The sequence below is a fragment of the Mytilus galloprovincialis genome, chromosome 1 (genome assembly GCF_965363235.1).
Source record: "Mytilus galloprovincialis chromosome 1, xbMytGall1.hap1.1, whole genome shotgun sequence".
NCBI lineage: Eukaryota > Metazoa > Mollusca > Bivalvia > Mytilida > Mytilidae > Mytilus > Mytilus galloprovincialis.
This window is the reverse complement of record NC_134838.1, coordinates 121,431,184-121,456,581: the sequence shown is the minus strand read 5'-3', so window position 1 is coordinate 121,456,581 and position 25,398 is coordinate 121,431,184. Positions and strand designations below refer to the sequence as shown.

The window sequence follows — 25,398 nt, the reverse complement described above, 5'->3', positions numbered from 1 at the left end:
ACCAGTAGATTTTTAGTCCACTGGTCCTGCTGGCCAGTACACAAAAAAAGCTTAAATTCGACCACTGTAATGGCATTTAACTTTTCCCTAAAATATTTTATACCTTAAAATGTTCTTTGCTTTCAAATTTCCACAACCTGTTTCATAGACATAGTTGCTTTAGTATATTTGTAAAATTTTGAAAATGACATCATTTAAATCACTATTTTAGTAATCACAATCTAACTAAATCCTGAATTCTCAAATTCACCACAAGTATTCTAAATCCCAAAAAAATCTTTCTGCCCCTTTTTGTATGCTAAATTCTTGTCTTGCTGATAAATTTTCCTGTACAAAGTTTGTATATATCTAGAATTGTTCCCAGACATTACACAAGGAGATAATTTTGGCACTTTTGACTAATTTGTAAATCTTATTTAGCTGTCCTCAGTTTCTTTTTTTTTTCTAAGAAACCATAAGAAATGATAAAAAAACTCCTTCGAAGGGCAGTTTCTCCAATGCATTAAGTTGACAATTGCAGCATTTCAGACTTTATAGTAGATCTTGTTTTACTGCTAATTTTTGCTGTTTACAATGATAGCAATTTCTCTTTATTTATTACAGTTTCAACAAAAACACCCCAAAAATGGTGCAGTTATTCTTATGACTTATCAACAAATGGAAGTTTTTAACAACCTTGACTGGCTATACAGCCCTTGCATGGTGGGCTTATGACTTACCTGTAGATCGTACTTTGATGATTATTTATGCTTTTTAAAGATATTATCTTAAGATGTTTAAGGAATACAAAAATAAAATATTGTGAACCTCACTTGTTTTTAAGAGACTGAAGACTGAAGATACACAGGAAATTGTTTTCCTATATACCTTAATATAATTCTGAGACAAGTGCCTGTGTGAAGATATATGTTTTTTGGGTTTTGTTCATAAAAAAATATTGCAACTTTTAAAAGCAGATACATGTGTATTTTCTTGGAAATCCAGTAGTTCTACTTTAAAATCTATAAATTATAAATTTCAATTTTGTGAGTATTGATTAGTCATCTTTAATAGTTCTGGTATTGTGGTCTTTTATAATACCTGTTTTCTGTATAATATTTGTTTTAATTGTTCAATTTTCATTAATACATCATAGCAAATACATATTTATCACCTCCCAAATTCAACATACAGTAAAAGTTCAGATACAAAATGTAGACATTTGTTTTATCATTGAAAGAATACATAGGATTTCTTATTTGTTGTCTGTTTTATTGGTGGTTTTGAATTATTATCTTTTCTCTATTTGTTTTCTTTTTTTATCAGAGTCTTTTACCTTCAAATATGATCCTGTAATTCAAGAAAGTTTGCAACAACTGGACATTCAAATGTTTTTTAAGACTACTCCAAAAGTTATCTGCATATTAACTGTAGTAGTTTCTCTTATAGGCATAACATCCTTATCATATGTTTAAAATATCAATAAATACATCATTTTTTTTTTTAAGTTAAAAGGAAAATCATTATTGATCTTGTATGAGATAAACATAGTTCATTTAAGAATTTAATGCTTCTTTTTGTAAATTTTTTGGATGTAAAAGAGTTGACTGAAGAACATTTTGAATGAAGCCTGGAAGTGCTTCATTTTAAAAAATATGCACACAGACAACGCTTTCACAACCCTATAAAATTACTATATATATATTAAAGAATCATTTAAAACTTATAATTACAGTTTTTTATTTTTGCTAGAATCATGAAAACAGGATTTTTACCAAGTTTTTTTTTTATTTATCTGTGCACTTTATTGTGGATGTTAGATTTCATTTTGAAATAAAGGTTAATTTCAGAATGACACGATATTGCTGTTAGCCAATCGAAACAACCTAATATAATGAAACATGTAATGTAATTATTTTAGTGTATGAATATTGAAGTAAAAAAGGGATACAACTCCTACTGAACTTAAGAATCTAGATTCATCTTTGAACATCCTTTAAATATATATATCATTGAATTTTTTTATGTACTATTTATTTTCAATTCTGATTATAAATAAATTTACCTAAATGAGCACTGATGGTGCTGCTGCCCTGCATGATTATATTTCCTGCTAAAAAGTTGAGCAGGAAATGTTCAAATAAAAAAAAAAAATATTTCCTTCTTTCTTTATAAAGAAAAAAATATTGATTATGGCGTCAGACAAAAAGGAAAAGGTAAAGTTATCAAAAATCAAATTAAAACTTGAAGCAAAAAAAAAGAAAAAGCTTGTTTTTTTTTATTATTTTTCCTGATGATACCAGCACTTACTAAAGAAATGAAACATTTCAAAATTTAAAATAAATGGCAACACTTTTAATCATGTAAACAATGCAAATGTTTCAAATTCAATATATTGTGACTTAGAAGGTCTAGAGACCAAATAATTTAGATTGAATAAAATGTGTCAATGCTAAAACTGACAAAATGCTTATCAAAATCATTGTCTTACCATTGAAGATTTCTCTTTAATTCACATATTTCAAACATTAGCATGTAAACGATAATAAGTTTTAAAGTCAATGGAACATTGCTGTAGGGCTGACAAAATAATCTTCAAGGACATGAGATGTGTCAAGGCTTATACAACTGCATACCAAATATTATCATTTACCAATAGAGTTGTTACTATTAAAGACTATAAAATAGAAACTATGCAAAAGTTTCAAAGTCACATACACATGCAACTATATGTTAAAGATTTAAAATCCCTTGTTTTGATCTTCTTTCAAATACAAAATAAAACTTTATTCTAAATAAGATTCAAATCAAATTTACCAAGTTTTCATTTGGTGTAAATAAAGGTGCTGTTTATAATAACATGTTTTCTGAATTAGGTTTATTCCCACTTTCATTGTCAGCCTTTAAGGTATACAACAATTAGTTTGGGCCAGCTGGAAAGAACATACGAGAAAGAAGACATATTTGAAAAAAAAAAAAAAAAAAAAAAAAAGTTCCTACACATTGCTGTATCTTTGTCAATAGACCAAATATTTGGGGAGTTTTGGCATCAACTAAAAGCACACTGTAGAACCATGTTGAAATCATAATAGGAGGGCACATTTGCCCTGTTGTTCAAATCAGAAGTACCTGTTTTTGTACTATCCAACTTCTTGGGAAAGTACGCTCTAATATGCAATTTAAGATATGTTTTCAGCACAAGTCAGGATAAGGTATAATTTTAACATGAAATGACTGCAACATTACTTGAACTTAAGACAAAGTTGCCATTTAAGGTCTCTGTATATTTGTCTCTCTTTATTTTTGCATTGTATTCTGTAAATGTCAGCTGGTATCATTCCTGTATTGGAATTTACACCCCAAAAATATTAGATTTGATTTTATTTATTTTAATGACATTTTATGCAGTTGTTCACTATTTACTGAGCATTGTGTTCTATTGTATACTATATGTTTGCTTGCACTTTTTATTTTTTTTAAAAGGTTTTACTGTGTATGATGAGGCACTCAAGGAAAATTAGTCGTATAACTAACTGTGTAACCCAATAAAGTATTGTCCTTGTTGTTAAGATGTGAGGATTTTGACTTTACCAAGTATCCCCCAACACTAAAATCTGAACATTGATAGTATTTCTATGAGTAGATAAGTTCAACATTTTTTCATTAAGATTTCCATAATAAACATATTCCAACTTAATCATTATTATTACATGTATTCAAATGGATGTGGACATGCATATAAGTGCTATTATATAAAATGGGTGGGGTCAAACATCTTTCATATGCATTCGATTACTAGTTTGCTGTAACAAGTTGTTGAACAAACAGTTACTAGTATATATTGACAAATTATTTATACAACACATGATTATAATAATACATTATGTATCAAATCGTGACACATAAATTTATAACTTTTTTTTACAACATGTATTATTTAATATTGAATGTGAATCCCATAAGAATACTTTTCCCAAGTGTTATGTAGAGTGATTTCCTCATAATGTTTGACTGAAAAATTATAACAGATTATAAAAACCCACAATTTAACAAAGTGAAATGATTAGAATGAGATCAATAATGAAACAGGAAGGAAGGAACCTACCCTTTAAATCTGTCTAGTACATCCTTCATTTGTTCATTCTACACAAGGATGTTTATTGAATGTCAGATTATGGTCACCTTCCAGATGGACTATATAGTATAAAACACCTGGAGAAAATCAGCTGTTTCTTACAGATTACATTTGTTCTCATTGTCAACATGTTTATTATATCTATCAGTAAATGTTTATTATCTTTATAAAAAAAAAACTCTTAGATGTATGAAGTGTAGGAATTATTTCATTAACAGGTCGTCGTAACATTTTGAATGTTAGCTTTTATTTATCTCTGCAGTGCAAAATTAAGAATGAGTTCTCTTCCCACTCTTCCGCCATCAGTGGTAATATTAAGGTATTGGTTAAATGGTTAAATTAAAGATGAGGTACTAAGATCAAAGTATCAATGTTGGCAACACTTTGATTAAGTCTGTTGTATATAAGTAACATAAATATCATCAGAGAACTAACCAGCTTTATTCAATATTTGTTGAACTAATTACAAATTTCATCTTAATTCTAGATTTATATCTTTAATATCTGTAGAAACTTGCCTACTTGAAACTTTTCTAGTGAATATGCTTTAGTACATAGGGTTCATTAAACACATTGTCAAATTTATATATATTTCAACAGCAAAAACAAAAAATAAAAATATAATTCTCGATTCAATTTTTCATATTGAGGAGTGACAATTTATCAGAGCAAAATCATAGAATCAAATAACTGACACATGACCTGAAATGTTGGCATTCTTTATATATAATAAAACATCTAGACTAATGATAACTGTTGTATAAGATTCTACAATAATCACTGTCTTCATTTTATTTTGGAATATTTTATGAAAATATAAAAATTAATCAACTTATTAGCTCTCATATTGATTCAGACCCACCTTTAACTTCTGATAGGCTTATTATATACCCTTTTATAAATTAGAGTGTTGTTTAATAATAAGAAAAAATTCCAACTTCTTTTATTCCATCAAATGCAACTACTCCCTCCCTCCTCCCCCCTAAAATAAAATCATGTTAATTATGACATCATGTCATTTCATTTCTTTAAAGTTTTGATTTTGAAATAAAAAAATATCTATTCAATAAATAACTTATAATTCGTATTACACTATCCGTTCTAAAATTATTCTGTATGGTCTATAAGTTTTGCAATATTGCAGTATTGCTATTATTGTTTGTTTTCACTATATATATTTTTTTTTTCATCATAAAATCACCAAAAATATCAGTCTATCCAAATATTCTTCGAACTAAAAAGTTCCAGAAGGTATGATTTTGAAAATATTTAACATTTCAGTATTATCATGACAAAATAGCCTGGATGTTTCATGAAACAGAATGCTTTAACTTGAAATATACAATAAAATTATGTCACATGATCTTATTTCAAAGAAATATTATATTCAAATTTTCTTTGTAAAATATGATTCCATGTTAAGAAGTAGAACAATACATAATTTAAGAATGAAATAATATCTACCTGACAAAATCGTGATTAATCCTTAACTATTACATAAACAGGATGTAGAAGTAGCTACGGATATAATCAGAGGAAATACTCATATAAGGTCATTGAGAATCATATATGGCCCTGACTGATAATAATTATTATTAGAGCTACTGATCATTGTAAAATACAGTTACACCCATTTGTAGGGCGGCTGAGGAACAAATATGGCCCTGACTGATAATAATAATTATTACAGCTATTGATAGTCGTAAAATACAGTTACACCCATTTGTAGGGCGGCTGAGGAACATACAGATCAGGTAGATATACTGGAGTAATCTTGAATGTCATTTCCCTTACACAGTATAAAGCCTGCAGAGTTTTTAAAAGCCTTTAAGGTCATTGTAGACCTTCAAGTGAAAAGTTGAAATTTATCACAATATCATGTGATTTATTATTCTAGAAATTTCAATGTTTAAATCAGACCGCAATTTAAAGCTGAAAAACAGCTGCAAGTTATTTACTGACATGTAAGTTAATTTCCCTGCTTTAGAATAAAACTGATACATTAAAGTACAGAATATTTGCACCTTAGTGAAACCATAAGAAATACCCATTTCATTATGATGAATATTTTTAAGATTATTTATAATTTACATATTTGATAGAACAGACCATTTGCTGTTTTCAGAATATATGAGTTTCTCTCGATTATAGCTGAATGATCCGTTTACGAATTGTTACTTTTAAAAGTCATGAATTCTTGTCTGAATTTTTTTTTTCATTGAACACTGAATGTCCTTACAAAAACAACCAAAAAAAAAATAACTTACAGGTATCGCATCTGTAACCATACCAACCAGCTTCACAGTCATAAGGACACTCTCCCGTCAACTGGTTACAAGTGGCACCATATTTACAGTTACCACAAAAATTTTCACATTCATTTCCCCATGTATATTCTGTACACACTAAAATAAGAATAATTTTTATATTAAACAGAGCAAAAACTGAAAGTTGAAACGATTTTTATAATCAGAATGAGACCAATGTGACCATATACATGTATATATAAAAATAAAACTGGTATCTGAAATTAATATGATTGTTCAGAGTCACTTAGCAGCTTTCCTATCAACTTTGATGACCAAAACTATTTCATATTTTGAGTGCAGACAGGAAAGTAATTTCTTAAAGGCACCAGTTCATAGTCACAACATTTAATGAGCTACTTAAGGAACCGGTTAGATTTAATCTATCAAAATAAAGATGAATAACATATTTAATTTTTAAATTTATAAATTAATACATGTAAAGCCATGATAACAAAATACCAACCATAAGCTTCCACTTCACATATCTTCAGTTCTTTGGGTTCCGTCTTCTTTATCAGGTACAAATGTTGGCCACTGATCTTACACTCAACATCAAGTTCACCAGTCAGTGGGAAATCTCCAGTATGGTTGTGACAGGAGGTTGCATCTTTTAACACCGTGGTATTACCAATCTTTATGTTCAAATCATTTGACCATACTCTCTCCGACAGAGCACCTGTCAAAGTAAAAAGTTTTTATTATTTTTCGTATACAATTGTATTTGCTTGTCTATATCAAACATTTTATTCCTTAAATTTCTTAACAAAGTTAAAGTTAGTGTAAGATAGCAGAATATTAAACAAATTTCATTTTGTTTCATTTTGTCTTGTATATCCATCTTAGTTATTTAGTTATTTTCATAAAAAAAAAAAGTTCCAAATCAGAGTCCACAGATTATATATAGCACACAAAACAATTTTGGCTATATTTCTTTTAGAAACCTTTTGATTAGGAACATTTGTTCAGAAAGCTGTTTTTGGCTGTTTCTTGTTTGTCTCTTCATAACTATTAATAAGGAATGTATCTCCCTCATGCAAAGCTCTGATTCCTTTCACGGATTTGGCTATACTTTTTGGACCTTTTGGATTATAGCTCTTCATATTTTATAAGTTTTGGATTTCAAATATTTTGGCCACGAGCATCACTGAAGAGACATGTATTGTCGAAATGCGCATCTGGTGCACGAAAATTGGTACCGTTAATTTTATTAAAGTATTTATACATTCTTAATTTAACAAAGTTTTGGCTCTGTAAGTAAACCAGATAAAATTCAAATGCAATAAGATGAATTTTCTGACTCAAATTATCATCTTACTTATCTCCCTTACAACACAGATATAAATATAAGAATCCTATACTTACGATTAGGTTTGTCAAATATTGTTATATGATGTAATGACTCTGTTACACCAAAATCTATTTTAAGTCTTTGGGTATCTATGCCACTAACAGACAAACATGTGTTTTCCCGATCTCCATCTACTAACTGGTCAGCCATTTCATTAGGGAATTTCCTTAATCTTGTAGGTTTATTCATGGCTACATTGTCTAAAATGAAAATAAATAGCTAAATAATGAATTTGAAAACAATTTAATAGTCAAATAATGCATTTGGAATTAACAGTTGCTTTCTGAGCGAAGAAACACTGATGCTGATGAAAATTCTTGTGAACATTTCTGAATTTTTCTTTAAAAGATCATAGCTGATTAAAAACAAATAATGATCATATTATTGATATCTCCTCCATTACAATGTACCAAATTAGACTTTAATAGAAAGCTTGAGTCCAAATAAATTTTGTATTCAGCTGGGTTTTAGATAAGATGAACCAAACATGTGTCACCCTTTTGGGAAGTCAACATTGTCAAACAACATCCTGATAGTAGATATCTAGCTAAAAAATCTTTAAAAAAAATCAATCAAAACTGTACATATATGAAATATAAATATAGCATATATACACTGATTTTTCTTTAATTTTCTTTAATTTCATTTATTGATCATGTAAATCAAGTAACATTTTTTTAAAACTAAAGATACATTGACAACCACCTCCATGACACTGATAACTAAACTAAGCCTAGCTATAGAATTTTAGGCAATCATCATGCAATACAATACTTATATAGCTTCTAACACTTCACATCTGACAGTTTGGTCAATTCCATCCAGGTTGACATATACTACACGCTCCATTCAATCGGTCACATGACAACAATACAATACTTAAAGCTAATTATAACACTTACGCATCTGACAGTTTGGTCCATTCCATCCAGGCTTACACATACTACAAGCTCCACTCAATTGGTCACATGATAATTCACAATTACAAGAATACAGACAATTGGGTCCAAATGTGCTGGGCTCACAACTGGCTTCTGCAATATGAATAGACAAATTTTGTTTGATTAACATAATTATGGGCTGTCACAAAATCAACTGAGAAAAAGTGAAAAAATATAATGCAAAGATTTCATTTTTTCATTATCTTCTTGTTCTTCACTTTTAATATGTTTTATGTCTTTCATTTATCTAACTCAGCAACTATAACTATTGAATACTACATCAATTGAAGGCAAAATAAAGTGAATAAATTTGCATTGTGAAAATTATTTAAAAGAGGACAAAAAAATACGGTACCAGAGGGACAGTCAAACTTATAAATCGAAAATAAACTGACAATGCCTGGCTAAAAATGAAAGAAGACAAACAGACAAACAATAGAACACATGACACAACATAGAAAACTGAAGAATAAGCAACAGGAACCCCACCAAAACAAGGGGTGATCTCAGGTACTTTGGAAGGGTATGCAGATCCTGCTCCACAAGTGGCAGCAGTCGTGTTGCTTATTTATAACAAATACGGTAAATAGTCTAATTCAGTAGGTCACCTTCATGACAGGGAAGGGGATTGTAGTTACGATGTAAGGAACATATCTGATATCATTTGTGAAACGGTTATTCCATTTAGGTCAACCAACTCGTGATGGCGTCCATAAAATTTACGAAGGGATGATTTCAACTTTACCATTTTGGAACTCTTGGTTAAATAGCTTTATGAAGAAATAACATAACAAATGTAGCGTAGTGGGTTATTTTAAAGTGTGCACCACATTTTTTTATGTTATTTCGAATAGACAGATAAAATATTACAGTTATTTCTGCCACAACCAAATCCATAAGATCATTAATACTGACAATTCCAAATTTAGGCTTTACTCAAAATTTTGATATTTTTTTGTAAAAGTAAATGACAGGTAACTTATCTTAAAATCAAAATCATTTAAATGCTTCATTATTTTTAAATCAGTCATAGCAACAGGTTCTTTTCAATTTATCAACTTTTATTCCATAATCAAAACTTAGCTGATAGAAAGTACAGACTGTTGATTCACCATCTTATAGCCTTGAGTAAATTACCAATATACACATCTGTTGCTTACAAATCATATTCCTAGAGCAACATACAAACATGTCTAGAACAGAAGCCATCCTTAATATCAAAAGCCCAAAGTGTTGCTGTTATTTGTAAAGGTTTAATTCTAAAGACAAATGAATATCATTAGTACAAGCTTGCGGTTTGTCAAGTGCAGAAGTCACATACAGATAAAAAGTCTGACTAAAATCATCTAATTCAGACATAATTCAATGCTATTCCAACAACAGGAAATAACTTCCTTAAATCCAAGGCCTCAAAGCTAAAATTCTAAATCAGTATATCTTGTCTGGTGGTGACATCCTTTTATTATCTGAGATTATGTAATACTTCAGCTATTTCACATCCACATATTCCACCTTGAAGGCTTAAGTCCTGATAAATTGCTGACAAACTTCTGTGCTTCTCCCTCTTTAAAGAGATTAAAAAATATTTCAAAAATCCTTAAATTAAAAAGGGGACGCTAATATATGAGAAAAAAACCTGTTGATACAGGGATACGTCTTGTCTGTAATTATTTGATAAAAAATTTGCAAATGTTGAAATGAAAATAGCAACACTCTGAAATGTAATAAAATAATGAAAATACTCCAAATCCTCAAAGTTAATAAAGCATGACTTGATGGTACAGGACCAAATAATTTCCATGGAATTAAGATATACGAAAGGATAAAATTTCATACCAAATATGGTCCGAGGCGAATATAGTTCCTACTGTTGACAGTGGTTTACTTGCCAATATTTTTCATACCCCTTCCAAATTTATTTCTTCATTTTTAATGCCTCAAATTGGAAGTAGGGGGGTGAAATTACACTGTAAAAAAATTTGGTTCCAGAATTTAAAGGAAGGAAGTGATTTGGTCCAGCTGCAAAAGGTTAGAAATTAGCACTTCGGAAACTGTCAAAAGATTTCAAGACACCCTAAACATGAAATTGTCCATATTTTGAGTTAGAGCCGATGAAGTTTTCTATAATTTTGATATAATTTGTCCCAAAAGTAGTACAACACACTGTAAAAATTTCATTGAGAAAGCGCAGGTGGGATTTTTTAAATTTTCATTTATGTTCTAAAAGAAATGCACTACGAATTAATTGTGGTCTCGGACCATATAATTGATTTTTATCAAAAGTCAGTTTCCCTGTAACTGACCTATCACAAACTTAAAGATAAAAAGTATACTAAAGTTTCAAAGTCAATATACCATGACTGAAAAGTCATGACCACATACCATTAATTAGCTGGCTATTTTCAAAGATGTAAAATTTCAGGATTTTCATTGAATAAGGTATTCGAAATATTTTGGCAGATTCAATGTTTTTATCAATACCTTAATTTGCATGTGCATTTTTAAATTGGTGGAATTTATTTTGGCGATTTTATTATATCTGCGAAAAAAATTACACCCTGCGAAAATAACCTGCAATATGGTAATCTCAATGGAAATGAGATGTGCTAATGCTTATCAAACTTCATATATTAGTGACTTCCCATAAGTTGTTCCACTTAAACTGACCTTATCACAAACTTTAACATGTAAACTATGCAAAAGTTTAAAAGTCAATAGCCAATGTCTGAGAGGGTCTGGACAAATTACTTCCATGGAAATGAAATTTGCCAATGTTAATACAACTGCATAGGGAATATCATTGATAAATTATTAGTGGTTCCACTTAAACTAACCTAATCACAAACTATAACATATTGAAATCATATTGTTGAAGCCACCGATGAGGCCCCTACTGTTGCTGCCCTTAGAAACAACATACTTAAGTCTCAGTTTTTACTATGTCAATGCAAGACAAAAAAAAAAAAATAAGGAGCTTTTCATTCACATGGTCCTTTCATTTTTCCAAAGTTCTTTTTATCTTTATCTTTTCATTTCATTTCTTTCATCCTTCCTGTAAATTTAATACCATCTGCATCATTTTCTTCTCTTTTTTATAAACCATATCCTACCAACTAATTTTCACTAAATTCTTTTCTGTTCGCTTGAACTGTTAATTTCTCCTTTTCTTTATCATTGGCTTAACTTTGCAAAAATTCTCCATTTCACATTGATATGTCCGTTTCCTTCTATTCAACTTCCCATTATAAGACTGTTTTGCACTTTACAAAAATACTTTTTCTTTTCTTTTCTATGATTCTTAAAAGACCATCATCCTTATATTCCTGTCATTTATTCCAAAGGTACATTCTTCTTTATACCATTTTGTCCCCTTCCCATAACCATCTTTTTCAGTATCTTTCCATATAGTAAGTCTACTTTTAATTTCCTCTATACCTTTCATACTCAGTATACTAATACTCAAATTAAATATTAATATCTTCTATCGATCTTTCCCTAAAGACTTAAAAGTTGAAGATCACTGGTAAAATTTTGATACCATAGTACATCATTTGTTCATCTGAGATTTTTTTTTTCAAATCAGCAACAAATCCTCCCCTAGTATGAGATTATTCATTTTCATCAAATTAAAAGGAAAAATCTAATTAAACAGCAAAATAAAACAAGGATAACTATATAGATTTAGGAAGATGTGGACAACTCTCCTTCTAAGTCACAATTTGCAAAAGTAAACCATTATAGGTCAAGGTACGGTCTTCAACACGAAGCCTTGGCTCACACCAAATAACAAGCTATAAAGGGCCCCAAAAAAATACTTTTTCCCATTTAAACCGGAAAACCAACCGTCTAATCTATATAACAAGAGGCTGTCACAACGACAGCAAACCGGATTTATTAATATTTATTTGTGTCCTGGCAATATCACAAGAACCATTAATTACTGATGAATGGTGAAAGTGAAAATCGTCAATATCAAATTTGACCTCCATTTTGTCATCAGTATCAACATCTTAAAATTTGAAAAGCTTAGATTGAATGGTTCATGAGTAAATGCAACAACGTGAATGGAAACGCCATTTCACAATCTTTCAAGAACCATAACTCCTGAACGGTAAAAGTCAAAATCGTCATTATTGAACTTGACCTCTAATTTGCCATCAGTAACAACATATAAAAATTTCAAAAGCTTTGGTTGAATGGTTCATGAGAAAATGCACGGACACGACTGGAAACACCATTTTTCAATCTTTCAAGAACAATAACTCCTGAACGGTAAAAGTCAAAATCGTCATTATTGAACTTGACCTCTATTTTGTCATCAGTAACAACATATTAAAATTTGGGAAGCTTTGGTAAAACAGTTCATGCGTAAATGCACGGACACGACTGGAAACACCATTTTTCAATCTTTCAAGAACCATAACTCCTGAACGGTAAGAGTCAAAATCGTCATTATTGAACTTGACCTCCATTTTGTCATCAGTAACAACATATTAAAATTTGGGAAGCTTAGGTAGAACAGTTCATGCGTAAATGCACAGACACGACTGGAAACTCCATTTTTCAATCTTTCAAGAACCATAACTCCTGAACGGTAAAAGTCAAAATCGCCATTATTGAACTTGACCTCCATTTTGTCATCAGTAACAACATATTAAAATTTGGGAAGCTTAGGTAGAACAGTTCATGTGTAAATGCAAGGACACGACTGGAAACTCCATTTTTCAATCTTTCAAGAACCATAACTCCTGAACGGTAAAAGTCAAAATCGCCATTATTGAACTTGACCTTCATTTAGTTGTCAGTAACAACATATTAAAATTTTAAAAGCTTTGGTTGAATGGTTCATGAGTTAATGCACGGACAACATTTGATTGCCGCCCGCCCGCCCGCCGTACATCCCCAAATCAATAACCGACATTTTTGTCACAAAAATCCGGTTAAAAAACAAGAAACGAGAAACACTTATGAACAACATCAACAAACGACAACTACTGAACATCAGATTCCTGACTTAGGACAGGTGCAATCAATTGCAGCGGGACTACATGTTTTAATGATACCAAACCTTCTCCCTTATCTGAAACAATAATGTAACATCACAACAGAGAAAGATACACTTAGTTAGATGTTCATATTTTAGGGATCAGTCCATGTGATCAAAAGACGTCACTGTGATGGTTATAAGTGTGCACGAATATAAGGAGATATGGTATATAAACAAACAAGACTAAAACCCAAAGACATAAAAGTGTAAAGGCATCTGAACATCAGCATTCAAATTTCAACAACAGACTAATGTCTGTACAATATATGTTAAGCTCTGCATGTACATCATCCAGTCTACAGTTAACTCAACAACAAAACAAAACACTGATCACACTATAACAGTTCCTTTCAAATTTTTTATTGTATAAAGATAATTGAGCAACTTTTCAATGTCCCAAGCATTGCACATTTTTACCTGCCCATGGGCAAAAACTCCCAAAAAATTATTTTGGTTCTTTTAAAGTATTAATACATATCTTACAAAAAAAATGGGGCAAGGAATTGTTTATAGTGTTATTTTCCATTCATAATATTATTTCTAAGGGCATTTCTTTTGTAAAAATATTTGGTCTGAATTCTTACAAACCCTTGCTAATAATTAATTCAATGATATTAATTTCATAAAAATTTAACTAGAAATGTAGATGTGTGTGTGTGTGGGCTTACTGTGCAATGTTTAATATAAGTTAGAGGTACATAACACCTGGAAAAAAATTCATCAGCTCTAATTTGTTGAACTTCACTTCAAGTTCACACATTGCTGATATTAATATTTGATATATATATTTGATGGCAATTTTCTAATAATATTACAAGAAATGTAGGTTTAACAGTGCTTGCAATGTCAATGCAAGTTTTTATATCATTAATATTCCCAAGGGTTATGCAGAACACTTTTGAAAATAGTTGATTGACACTCGGATTTCAAACTTGTTCGAAAAATTGATGATATGAACCTTTAGATTTAAATTTTATAAATATCTGGCTAGAATTGTCCAATTGAGAATTGCTTACAATGCAATTTTCTATACAATTTTCATTTCTAAGGGACCATAACTATCCTTTAAGAAATGTATGCTAGATAGTCCTTTATTATTATGCAATTTTTCATATAGTTAATAATAATACCAAGGGGTAAAACTCTTTTTAACATAGTTGACCTATTTCAAAACATGTTCCAGACATTGGGGATATAAATCTTTGACATAAAATTTTATAAAAATCTGGCAAGAAAATGAAAGTGCCTTAAAGAAATAATGTCTTTTTATGGTTTTTAAGGAAATGCTGGGTAAAAATAAGTCCGACTGCAATACAGTGACACAAAAACCATAGACATCAATTGGTTTATATTTATACAGTCTTCAAATATAGAAATATTGATGTCATTGCTCTAAAATGTATCTACTTTTGAAATTATTTTTCAATTTTGTAAGAAGATCAAACAGACTTTCAAGAATCTGCTATTAATATAAAATTCCCTAAATGACAAATAAACTGTTATCACAGAGATATGTCTCACCTTTTTGTAATTTTGATTATGCAAATGTTGAAATCAAAATAGCAATTCTTTAACATCTTACACAAGTTATGCAAACATTCAAAGTCAATGAACCATGACTGAGTTACATGGCTAAACAATCTCCATGTAAATGAGATGTGCCAATGCTAATACAACTGCATACCAAATTCATTGTACCATTGACTTGTTATAAGTTGTTCCCAAATCTAAATAAAAAAATTAACTTGTAAACTATGTAAAATTTTCAGTCAATGAAGCATGAAGAGGGGCTGGGGCTATATAATCTCCATGGAAACAATACTTGCAAATGTAAATAAATATGCATACCAAATATCATTGATTTAACATTAGCAGTTCATCTTAAACTGATCTAATCACAAAGAATACATGTAAACTAAGATAAGTTTCAAAGTCATTAGACTGTGACTGAGGGGTAAGGCCAAATATTTTCCATGGAAATGAGATGTGCCAATGCTTATACAACTGAATACCAATTAACATTGGCCTACCACTGACGGTTCCTCTTGAACGGACCTAAACACAAACTAATACATGATAACTTACAAAAATTTTCAAAGTCAATAGACCATGACTAAGGGGGCAGAGCCAAATTATCTCCATGGGAATGAGATACACCAATGCTTATACAACTGCATACCAAGTATCATTGACCTACCACTTGTGATTCACCATAAACTAGACCTAATCACAAACTAATACATTGTTGACGCCATTGTCGTTGCCGAATCAGAAACAGCATACCTATGTCTCACTTTTGACTCTGTCAAGGTGAGACAAAAATCATTGAGACAAAACAATTGACAACCACTGCCCTGCCCCCCCCCCCTTTTTGTGGGATTTTTTTTTATTTAATTATTTAGTGAATCACTGAAGCAATGACTAAGTGGGTCCTCTCTTAAGGCAGTCAGCCCCCCACCCCCCTCCAGTTTTTTTATGAAAATGTTGGATTCATCACTGCAACTTGTACTAAAAAAACAGTGCAAGAAAAGCTTGTAAATCTATAATATATGTTCTGGTAAGAAAGAAAATAAAAACACAAAAAAACTATTTGAGCATATTAAGTACTGACTTCACTTAATTAGTACTGAGAAAAATAAGAATTCAAAATCTATTTTAATTCCTTATTATTTAATTTTTTTATTCCCAGATTAATATTTCAATTTCAAAATAAAATATTGCCAATCCTTCCTGCATGCAATAAGACATAGAATTTGTACTTTTTCAGTTAAAATATCTAATACAGCAATCACTGCATTGAATTCTATTGAAATATTTAAAATAGCCTTGAGGAAACACATCTGTAGCAAGAAAGACAGTTCAGTTGTTTGATTGATCAAATATATGTTCAAATTTTACATTCATTGCTGATTTTTTGGATTTTATTTTTTATCAAAAAATGAGTTCTTGCAGTTATAAATGGAAATATGACATATATATAACATTTGCTCAATTCTAAATTAAAAAAAAAGAAATTGCAGTTATATAATACAGTTAAACAAGTCCATAGAACACAATGTATGGACACAATGTCCTGCTTGCACTTTCAAATTTCCAAATTAGGTAGGTCGAATTCATGAAAAGGGAATGGATTGTAGTTAAGACGTAAGGAACATATCCAATATCATTTGGGAAACAGATATTTCAAAGCAGTCAACCAACTGGTGATGGCGTTCGTAAATTTACAAAGGAATGATTTAAACTTCACCATTTTGAACTCTTGGTTTAATAGCTTCCTTGTGAGCGGCAACTCTCTATCAAGTAAATGGAGGTAGGAAATACATTACCCCCAGAATATTGTATCAATTGGGAGATATATACTCTGTATGCAGGCGCTGCTGGAATGTTTCTACAGAGAAATGGAAAGTTCACAATTGGGAAGATGAATCATCTCTTTTGACAATAATGTTTGTTTTCAACCGACCCTCATTGACAATTTCTAGATGTAAGTCAAGATATGAGGCAGACTTAACTGCATCTGTTGTATCCTTTATCTCAAGTGTGATGTGATAGATGAGTTTTACATAGTCACCAAATTTTGAATTATTTAGTGAGAGAAAATCATCTATATAGGGGAAAGTAAAGTTAAATGATGTTGCTACTGGTAACTTCTTTTCTTTCATTCTACATGTAAAAAGTTCCTGTATGAAGTCAGCCTCATAAGAATAAAGGATCGAGTCAGAAAGAAGAGGGCACAATTGGTTCCCATGGGAATGCCGAAAGTTTGTTGAAAAACATGTCCTCTACACGTAACAAATATGTGGTGTAAATGTTCTATAAAGTTTCAGGTTGGGCCTAAATTAAAATATTGTATATTTCCCCAATCCCGACCCTGCCAAGCCAGGTGTGGGTAGGTAGGTAGGGAAATAATTTCATTTTTCCAAAAAGCTTGACATTATCGGACGATCCGGCAAGTTTGAAAATCCAAAATGAATAAAATAATATTTCACTTAGTTTTGACAATAAAATTTTATGAGTAGCACCAATTTTGCAGGGTCGGTCGGGATTGGGGAAACAAACAATATTTTATTTTAGGCCTTGATGTAACCACAATTTCATGGTAAATTACCTTCACCATAAACTTTAACCTGAGTATGTACTGATTTCTAACTACATTTGGACAATGACGTATCACATTTCAATGCTCAGTGATCATTGGAATTTGATCAAAACAATAATTTGACCCATCATTTAAAAAGTTTCCCGTTTGAATGGTTTTACACTAGTAATTTTGGGGCCCTTTATAGCTTTTTGTTCGGTGTGATCCAAGGCTCTGTGTTGAAGGCCGTACATTGACCTATAATGGTTTACTTTTATAAATTGTTATATGGATGGAGAGTTGTCTCATTGGCACACACCACATCTTCCTCTATCTATATGTACCTGGTTTTAAAGTCATAAGATACCTCAAATTAAAAAAAAATAATGCATATGTTTTTTTATAACTCAACGGATAGTTTTCATTATAAAACTAATGTACATATACTTTCTTCTGAAGAAAATTCTTTAATTTGTTCATATTTAGAAGAAGTTTACTTTATTTTAATTGCTTCCTTTCAGAAGCGATTCCCCAACATATTTTCCGTATGCAAAGTGACCTCAATGTGACCCATCTCGTAAAATTCCGGTGATCGCAATACGCATGGATGTCCTTAAAATAAACTATTATCTGATTGTACATGTTAAACACGTTCTCAATATCAACGCGTTTTTGTTGTTTGTTGACAAACAGGTGACAATCGTTAAACTTCGGCTTCAAAACACGAACTTTAATTACCTGCCATATTTTCACAAAAACACTGACCGATCCAAAAAAAATTGACAATTATAAGAAATTTAGACGAAAAATATGATAAAATCTTGCACAGAAGACTAAGTTTATGATGTTTGTATGCATTGGTTCAAGAATTGGAATAACATTATTTTTCTCTGGTCACTCGTTTATTATGAATTTAAGTTAAAATGACCATTACTAAATAGTTTATTAACATCTTAACCAAAATCATTAAACTGATTAGGGCAGAGGGAAAATCAGAGTAAAATCTTTTATTTGAGTTTTAATCTAAATGACAAATTAATAAGACAAGAGACAGGTTATTCAGTCTACTCTTTGGATTCCAGCAAAAACCGGATGCCATTATTGGTCTCTGTGTTATTACTATTTTTTTTATAAAATTTCATTAATCATATCAGCTTTAAATAATCTACTTTATCAACAGACATAAAATTGAGAATGGAATGGTTATCGTGCCAAAGAGATATAAGTATCATCAGAGACACATAATACAATTGTATTATATGTCTCTGGTATCATCTATGGATGGTAAAATTCAGTGGGGTATTTTCTCTGAGTCGCTTAAATCTATCCAAACTAGGTGAGACATGCACAGAAGTGATAGATATGTATAATAAATATAGAAAATTGAATATTTTTATCAACATTTTTTTTTTTTTTTTTTTTTTTTTAATATCTGTATCATATACCCAAGCGCCTGTGGAGTCAACCTGCAATCTTGTTACGTCGTATTTCATGTTTTATGTTATGTTTTCTTTTCAGTCATTATCAGGACAGAATCTTCATTTCTAAAAGTCCTCCTGTACTTAACAAGAAGTGTTTCTGGCGTTCGAACAAGTTCAGCCTTTTTTGATATTTTTAAAATACAAGAAGATTGATAGAACAGGAAGTCATAAAACTAACAACCAAACTTTTTATGGGACAGACAGGAACTGTTTCCGAATCGAACGATGTATATACAAACATCAACCCAACAATGTTAGATCTGTAAATTTGCTTTCTCAATTTTGTTGTTCTTCAAGGCCCTCGCCGGGATTCGACAATGCTACTGAGATATCGTGACAAATATCGTTCAGTCAACTCGTTACTCTTTTATATATATTGCTGGTGATCCGATGGATAAATCTGTTGTAGAGATAAATCTCGTGGCCACAAGTTAATTGTTTTCTGTTAAGTATTAAATTTATATTAAGATCCATTTTGTAACATCTTGTGATCAATTTTTTTTGGCAATCGCCAATGGCAGTCAGCGGGGTTAAAGAACATCAGTTGTTCGACCTGTTAGTCAAATGCGTTTTGTTTAAATATACTTCTCTAATTCAGTATTGGTCTTTTTGGAAAATGTTATTTCTGCTGTATTTAGATCCTTCTACAACGAAATTTGTTTTACATGCACACGTATAAAACTATTGCGGTTTTTATCCAACGCAATCATAGGTTTGAACGTAGTTTTCAATTCAGACTCGTATATATGTATATGTATACACAGTTCTAAAGTAAGTTAATTGATAAACTTTTTCAAGTTTTAGTTTCAACTCTAGTTCAACTTAGTTGATCATGTCAAAATTAAAAAGAACCCTGTCCAGGGGCGGATCCAGCCATTTAAAAACTACATATTTTAAGAAAAAACTCCTATAAGCAATCACGAGGTATTTTGGACGGTGGAATAATAATTGTGACTTTCAAACTTTAAACCAGAGACCATATGTATAAAATGTCTCTGTTTAAACCGGATATATGTAATCCTGATACTCATAATAGTGATATTACAATTTTATATCAGTGCAGTTGAACTGTTTCACTTAAAATCACGGATTTCGATAAACAAATCCTTGCTAAAACTATACCTTCTCATCTATATTTCTGCAAAATTGTGTTCTGAATGACGAATTGGTTTTAGCTAAGTAAATGATAAAAATGAGATTTTCAAAAGGGTTCAAAAGAAACTTATGTGGCATTATTGCCATCATGCCGCATGCCCCGCTGCTCTGCATCTTCAATATCATACCTGCTTACACCATACCCGACTGTGTATATCATGTTTTTATCTAGTTATGGTGGGATTTTTCAAGTTCCATCATATATTTATATAAAACTGTCACGACATGCAATAAACATCAATAAACAATATGTTTGCCAAAGTTAATGCTGTCACAAAATCTTAGTTCAAAAGTAGTATGTCAGAAATATGTGGGGTATATTTAGCCGGTTTTATTTGCGGTTTTTCTTACGATATCAAATTACTTGCATCCTAGGCAACATGCCCCGTGAGTCAAAGGATCGAAATAATGGGACTAACATCATAACATCCTAGATTGGATCTGGTAGACCAGCAATCATCGGAAATTGTCATACCCGTATATTACTGGACAGACTCCGTGGTTCAGTCATACCCGTATATTACTTGGGACAGACTCAGTGGTTCAGTCAACTTGTTACTTTTTATCAAATGGTAAAAGCACTATACTTTTTTCAAATATTGCGTTTTTGAAACCTGCACGTTAACATATACGCGTGCTTGAACCATCCGTACTTGTGTTTAGATTTACGAAACCGTTCCTTAAGGAACAGCGAATGTGCAAAGACAGAACATACGTACCTCCATTTGTTGACACAAATAATACAGCAATATACAAATAAAACAAAATCACAACCGTTGAAAATTTGGGCACACAAATTGAAAACTTCATTTTACTGTTTGTCGGCATGTGTAATAATAATCCTTGATATAAAAAAAAAACATCTATCTTTGAAATTTGTTACAAATGTCCACTTGGATTCCTAATACGAAAAGCGGCATGTTTTTTTTTTTAAATATAAATATCGGCGTTCCTCCGTTTTTCTACATATTTTAAGGAAATATAACGTAGAGTTAAACTGTTGTCCGGTTTGACCGGATGTCCTGGTGATTGATAAAATATGACAAACCACTTAACTGATCTTAACTGCTATGTAGTAGTTTTGTCCACGACAATAATAAAGTAAGGCTAAAATACAAGGATAAAGTCAACAAGACATGATTCAACCGGGAACTACCCCAAATCCCATTGCATTCCTTTGTCAAAAGTCGTAGACTTCTTTTCTGTTATAGTGGTAATTAAGGTTGAAGGATTTTAACATAATCACACGTGTAGAATATGTACTATACATGGAAAACTAACCGTGTTAGTACGTTTACAAGAACAGTCAGCTACCCTTTTCGTACATAGATGCTCATGATTGGCGTTTACTCTTAAGTATGAGAATCAAACACTTTGTTTAAACTTTCAGTCCTAATCCTATTCATTGTATTTCAATGCCTCGTGAGGGGAAAATCTCACGCTCTCTGTACACTAACGAAGCATGCAACACCTCTCTCGGAGGTCCGTAGGTGGCCTGTTTAAAAGTATAATTTCTCATAACATGTCCATAACTCTCTCATTTTTTTCAAATGCAGACCGAATCATTTCCCAAAAGCCTGTACATAGTATATCAATTGTTTTAGTTTTGTTATTGTCTTTTTATATCACTGGACGATTAACAAATATAATCACAAAACAATCATAGCCGTGCCACAACTTTTTCTGTCACTCTAGTCCCAATTTGATTTACTCACATTTGCACTGTCCAACTAGAAATTATGATTTTTGTCAAAAATGCACGATCGAGATGATTCACCCCTCCCCCAACCCAAAATCAATCCGAAAAAATATATTCATTTAACGTTTCACCAATAAAACACTCATACACGCTTATGGGACAACTCAATTGATTAACAACAACCACTGAATTACAGGCTCCTGACTTGGGACAGGCGCATACATGCATACAGAATGTGGCGGGGTTAAACATATTAGCGGGATCGCCCCCCCCCCCCCCACCTTACCTGTGACAGTGGTGTACTGAACAGTACAACATGAGAACGAACTAAAAAAAAACTGTTGAAAAAGGCTTAACACATCAGATGGATACAAATACAAATACTACATCAACAAAAAGAAATGACAGATCTGAAAGCACTCTCAGTTATACTGACAGCTAGTTCAAAGCCACTCACAACCAATAAAAAAAATCATGCATCTCAGACTGTGTCTGTTTTGAATACCTACCACAAAGACTCAACATATCTGTCTTTGATGTTTTTGAATGTTGTTTTGAAAGTTTGAAGATATCTTCCTTTCTTTTGTGGATTTCTATTTTTACCATATGTATATATTTCTTGGCATGGTTTCCGGCAAAGCAAGATGAAGCTGTGAAACTGAATTAACTCATCTAGCTTTGGCATGAGCTTGCATCAGCTCTAGACCAACAAGATCAGATTGATATGGTTATCCTTGATTTTTCTAAGGTCTATGCTCGTGTCCTACATATATGCCTGCTAAATAAACTACAGCATTATATGGAGTACCAGGACAACTACACAAGTGGATTTAATCCGAATCCTATATAGCTAAACGTACCCAACAAGTCATCGGTGAGGGAGAATCATCGAAGACAGTTCCTGTTATTAATGGAGTCCCCAATGGGATTGTAGATGTAAAATGTGTTTTCCACTTATTTAAATCTATTTAAATCTATGCATATTGCTCATTTATTATATTACTGGACAGTTTTTTTTATTTTATACTAGTGCTGTCAAATCATATAATATTTTAGTATAGAACAAACAAGTCGAAGGACATATTTTATTTTTAAGGGGCATAGTTATAATGAAGTAACAAAAAGAATTTCATCTTCAACACAGCCAGAGGAGCATTTGCAAACTCTTTCATTTCGTGGAATAATTGATAAAACGACCAGTTTCAATTTCATGCTTATGAGCAGATCTACACAATTTGCAAATAGCACTTCTAAAATCTAACCTCAGTTCATAACCCGGCAAAGGGAGATCATTTTTACATTCAAAACTTTATTTAAAAATCAAATAAATAAACAATTTCCCACAAGAAGCCTCTCTTTGGTTAACATTAGATATATTAAAGAATCTATTAAAACATTTCTATTGTCCAAAATGTTTTATTTATTGCCAGTCAGTTATTTAAAAAAAAATATTTTAAACAATTGAGAACCAAGAAGTAATGTCAGATTTGTGAAGCTCTTGGCTGCATTGATAAACGTCTTTCAACAGACTGAATTCTGTCTGAAGATTTACAATTTAACACTTGCCTTTTCCAGAGACATATATATATATATATGTCTCTGCCTTTTCATATAAAATGAATTTCTATTCTACCATTTAGTGACCACCTTCAACAAATTGAAGAAAAAAAGCCAATAAGAAATACATGGAAGAAGTCAGCTCCAACTACAAGGACAACTCCAAGAAATTCTGGTCCTATATTAAAAGCAAAGGTCAGGAATGGACACGAGTAGCACCATTGAAGAACAAAATGGGATTCCTCCAAAGCGACAACAAAAGCAAAGCTAATATCCTTAACGACCAATTCCAGTCCGTATTTACAAAAGAGAACCTGAACAACTTCCCAAATAAAGGGAAAAGTCCATATACCACCATGGCTGACATACAAATCAATGTAAAAGGAGTTCATAAATTATTGAAGAACCTGAAACCACATAAGGCTACTGGACCAGATGCTATACCATCCTGTATACTAAAGACAGCAGCAGACCAACTTGCTCCAATTCTTACAGAACTGTACCAAGCATCCCTCAACACTGGAGAAGTCCCTCAAGATTGGAAAGATGCAAATGTAGTCCCACTCTTCAAAAAGGATGAAAGACACTTGGCATCAAACTACAGGCCTGTATCACTTACCTCCATTACATGCAAAGTCCTAGAACACTTTGTACACAGCAGCGTAATGGACCATTTCGACAAATACAAAATTCTCACAAATGCACAGCATGGATTCCGCAAACGACGATCTTGCGAATCCCAACTCATCATCACCATTTATGATATTGCATCGAAATTAAAAAGTAACAGCCAGGTAGATATCATACTACTAGATTTTGCTAAAGCGTTTGATAAAGTGCCACACCATCGCCTACTACATAAACTTGAGTACTACGGAGTAAATCCTAAAGCAAACAGGTGGATAAGATCATTCCTACAAAACAGAATGCAAAGCGTTATTCTAGAAGGAGCTGTCTCTGAACAAGTACCAGTACTCTCTGGTGTTCCTCAAGGAACAGTCCTTGGACCCCTACTGTTCCTGGCCTACATAAACGACATGCCAGAAACAGCAACATCATCAGAGACCAAACTTTTTTCAGACGACAGCCTCCTCTATCGAACTATCAGTAACCAAGCAGAAAGTGACCTACTACAGAAAGATCTCACATCATTAGAGGATTGGGAAGATAAGTGGCAAATGAGCTTCAATGCAAAAAAATGCATTGTAATTAGAATACAACCCAAGAACCGTCCTGTAATACCAACTAATTACAAATTACACGGACACACACTGGACACCGTTGAAGCTAGTAAATACCTGGGAGTTACTATCAGCAATAATCTAACCTGGGACAGACACATCGACAACATAGTGGGAAAAGGAAACAAAACACTAGGCTTCATACGACGTAACCTAAAAGATTGCACTAAACCGGTCAAAGCAGCAGCATATTCAACAATAGTAAGACCTTCAGTTGAGTATGCTAGCACAGTATGGGACCCTACGAAACAGGCTAAAATAAAAGCAATCGAACAGGTACAGAAAAGAGCACCTAGATTCGTTAACAACAACTACACAGACTGCACACCTGGCTGTGTAACAAAAATGGTAACATCTTTAAAATGGGAAAGCCTTGAAGACTGCAGGAAACAAAATATGGCTATGCATGCTATTCAAAATCCAACATG

At 31.8% G+C, this 25,398-nt stretch overlaps 1 protein-coding gene across 2 annotated transcripts in view; it reads right to left on the bottom strand.

Annotated features, from left to right (window-relative positions):
- Positions 1-21,465, bottom strand: part of LOC143055843 (uncharacterized) — a 63,081-nt gene extending 41,616 nt beyond the window's left edge. For both annotated transcript variants that reach the window (XM_076228888.1, XM_076228898.1), the window contains exons 1-5: positions 21,193-21,465; positions 8,674-8,805; positions 7,786-7,971; positions 6,887-7,099; positions 6,382-6,519 (exon numbers count right to left, since the gene is read on the bottom strand). In XM_076228888.1, coding sequence (XP_076085003.1) covers positions 6,382-6,519; positions 6,887-7,099; positions 7,786-7,971; positions 8,674-8,805; positions 21,193-21,301 — 778 coding nt within the window. In that variant the 5' untranslated portion in view covers positions 21,302-21,465. The remainder of the gene's footprint in view (positions 1-6,381; positions 6,520-6,886; positions 7,100-7,785; positions 7,972-8,673; positions 8,806-21,192) is intronic.
- Positions 21,466-25,398: the final 3,933 nt, after the last annotated feature.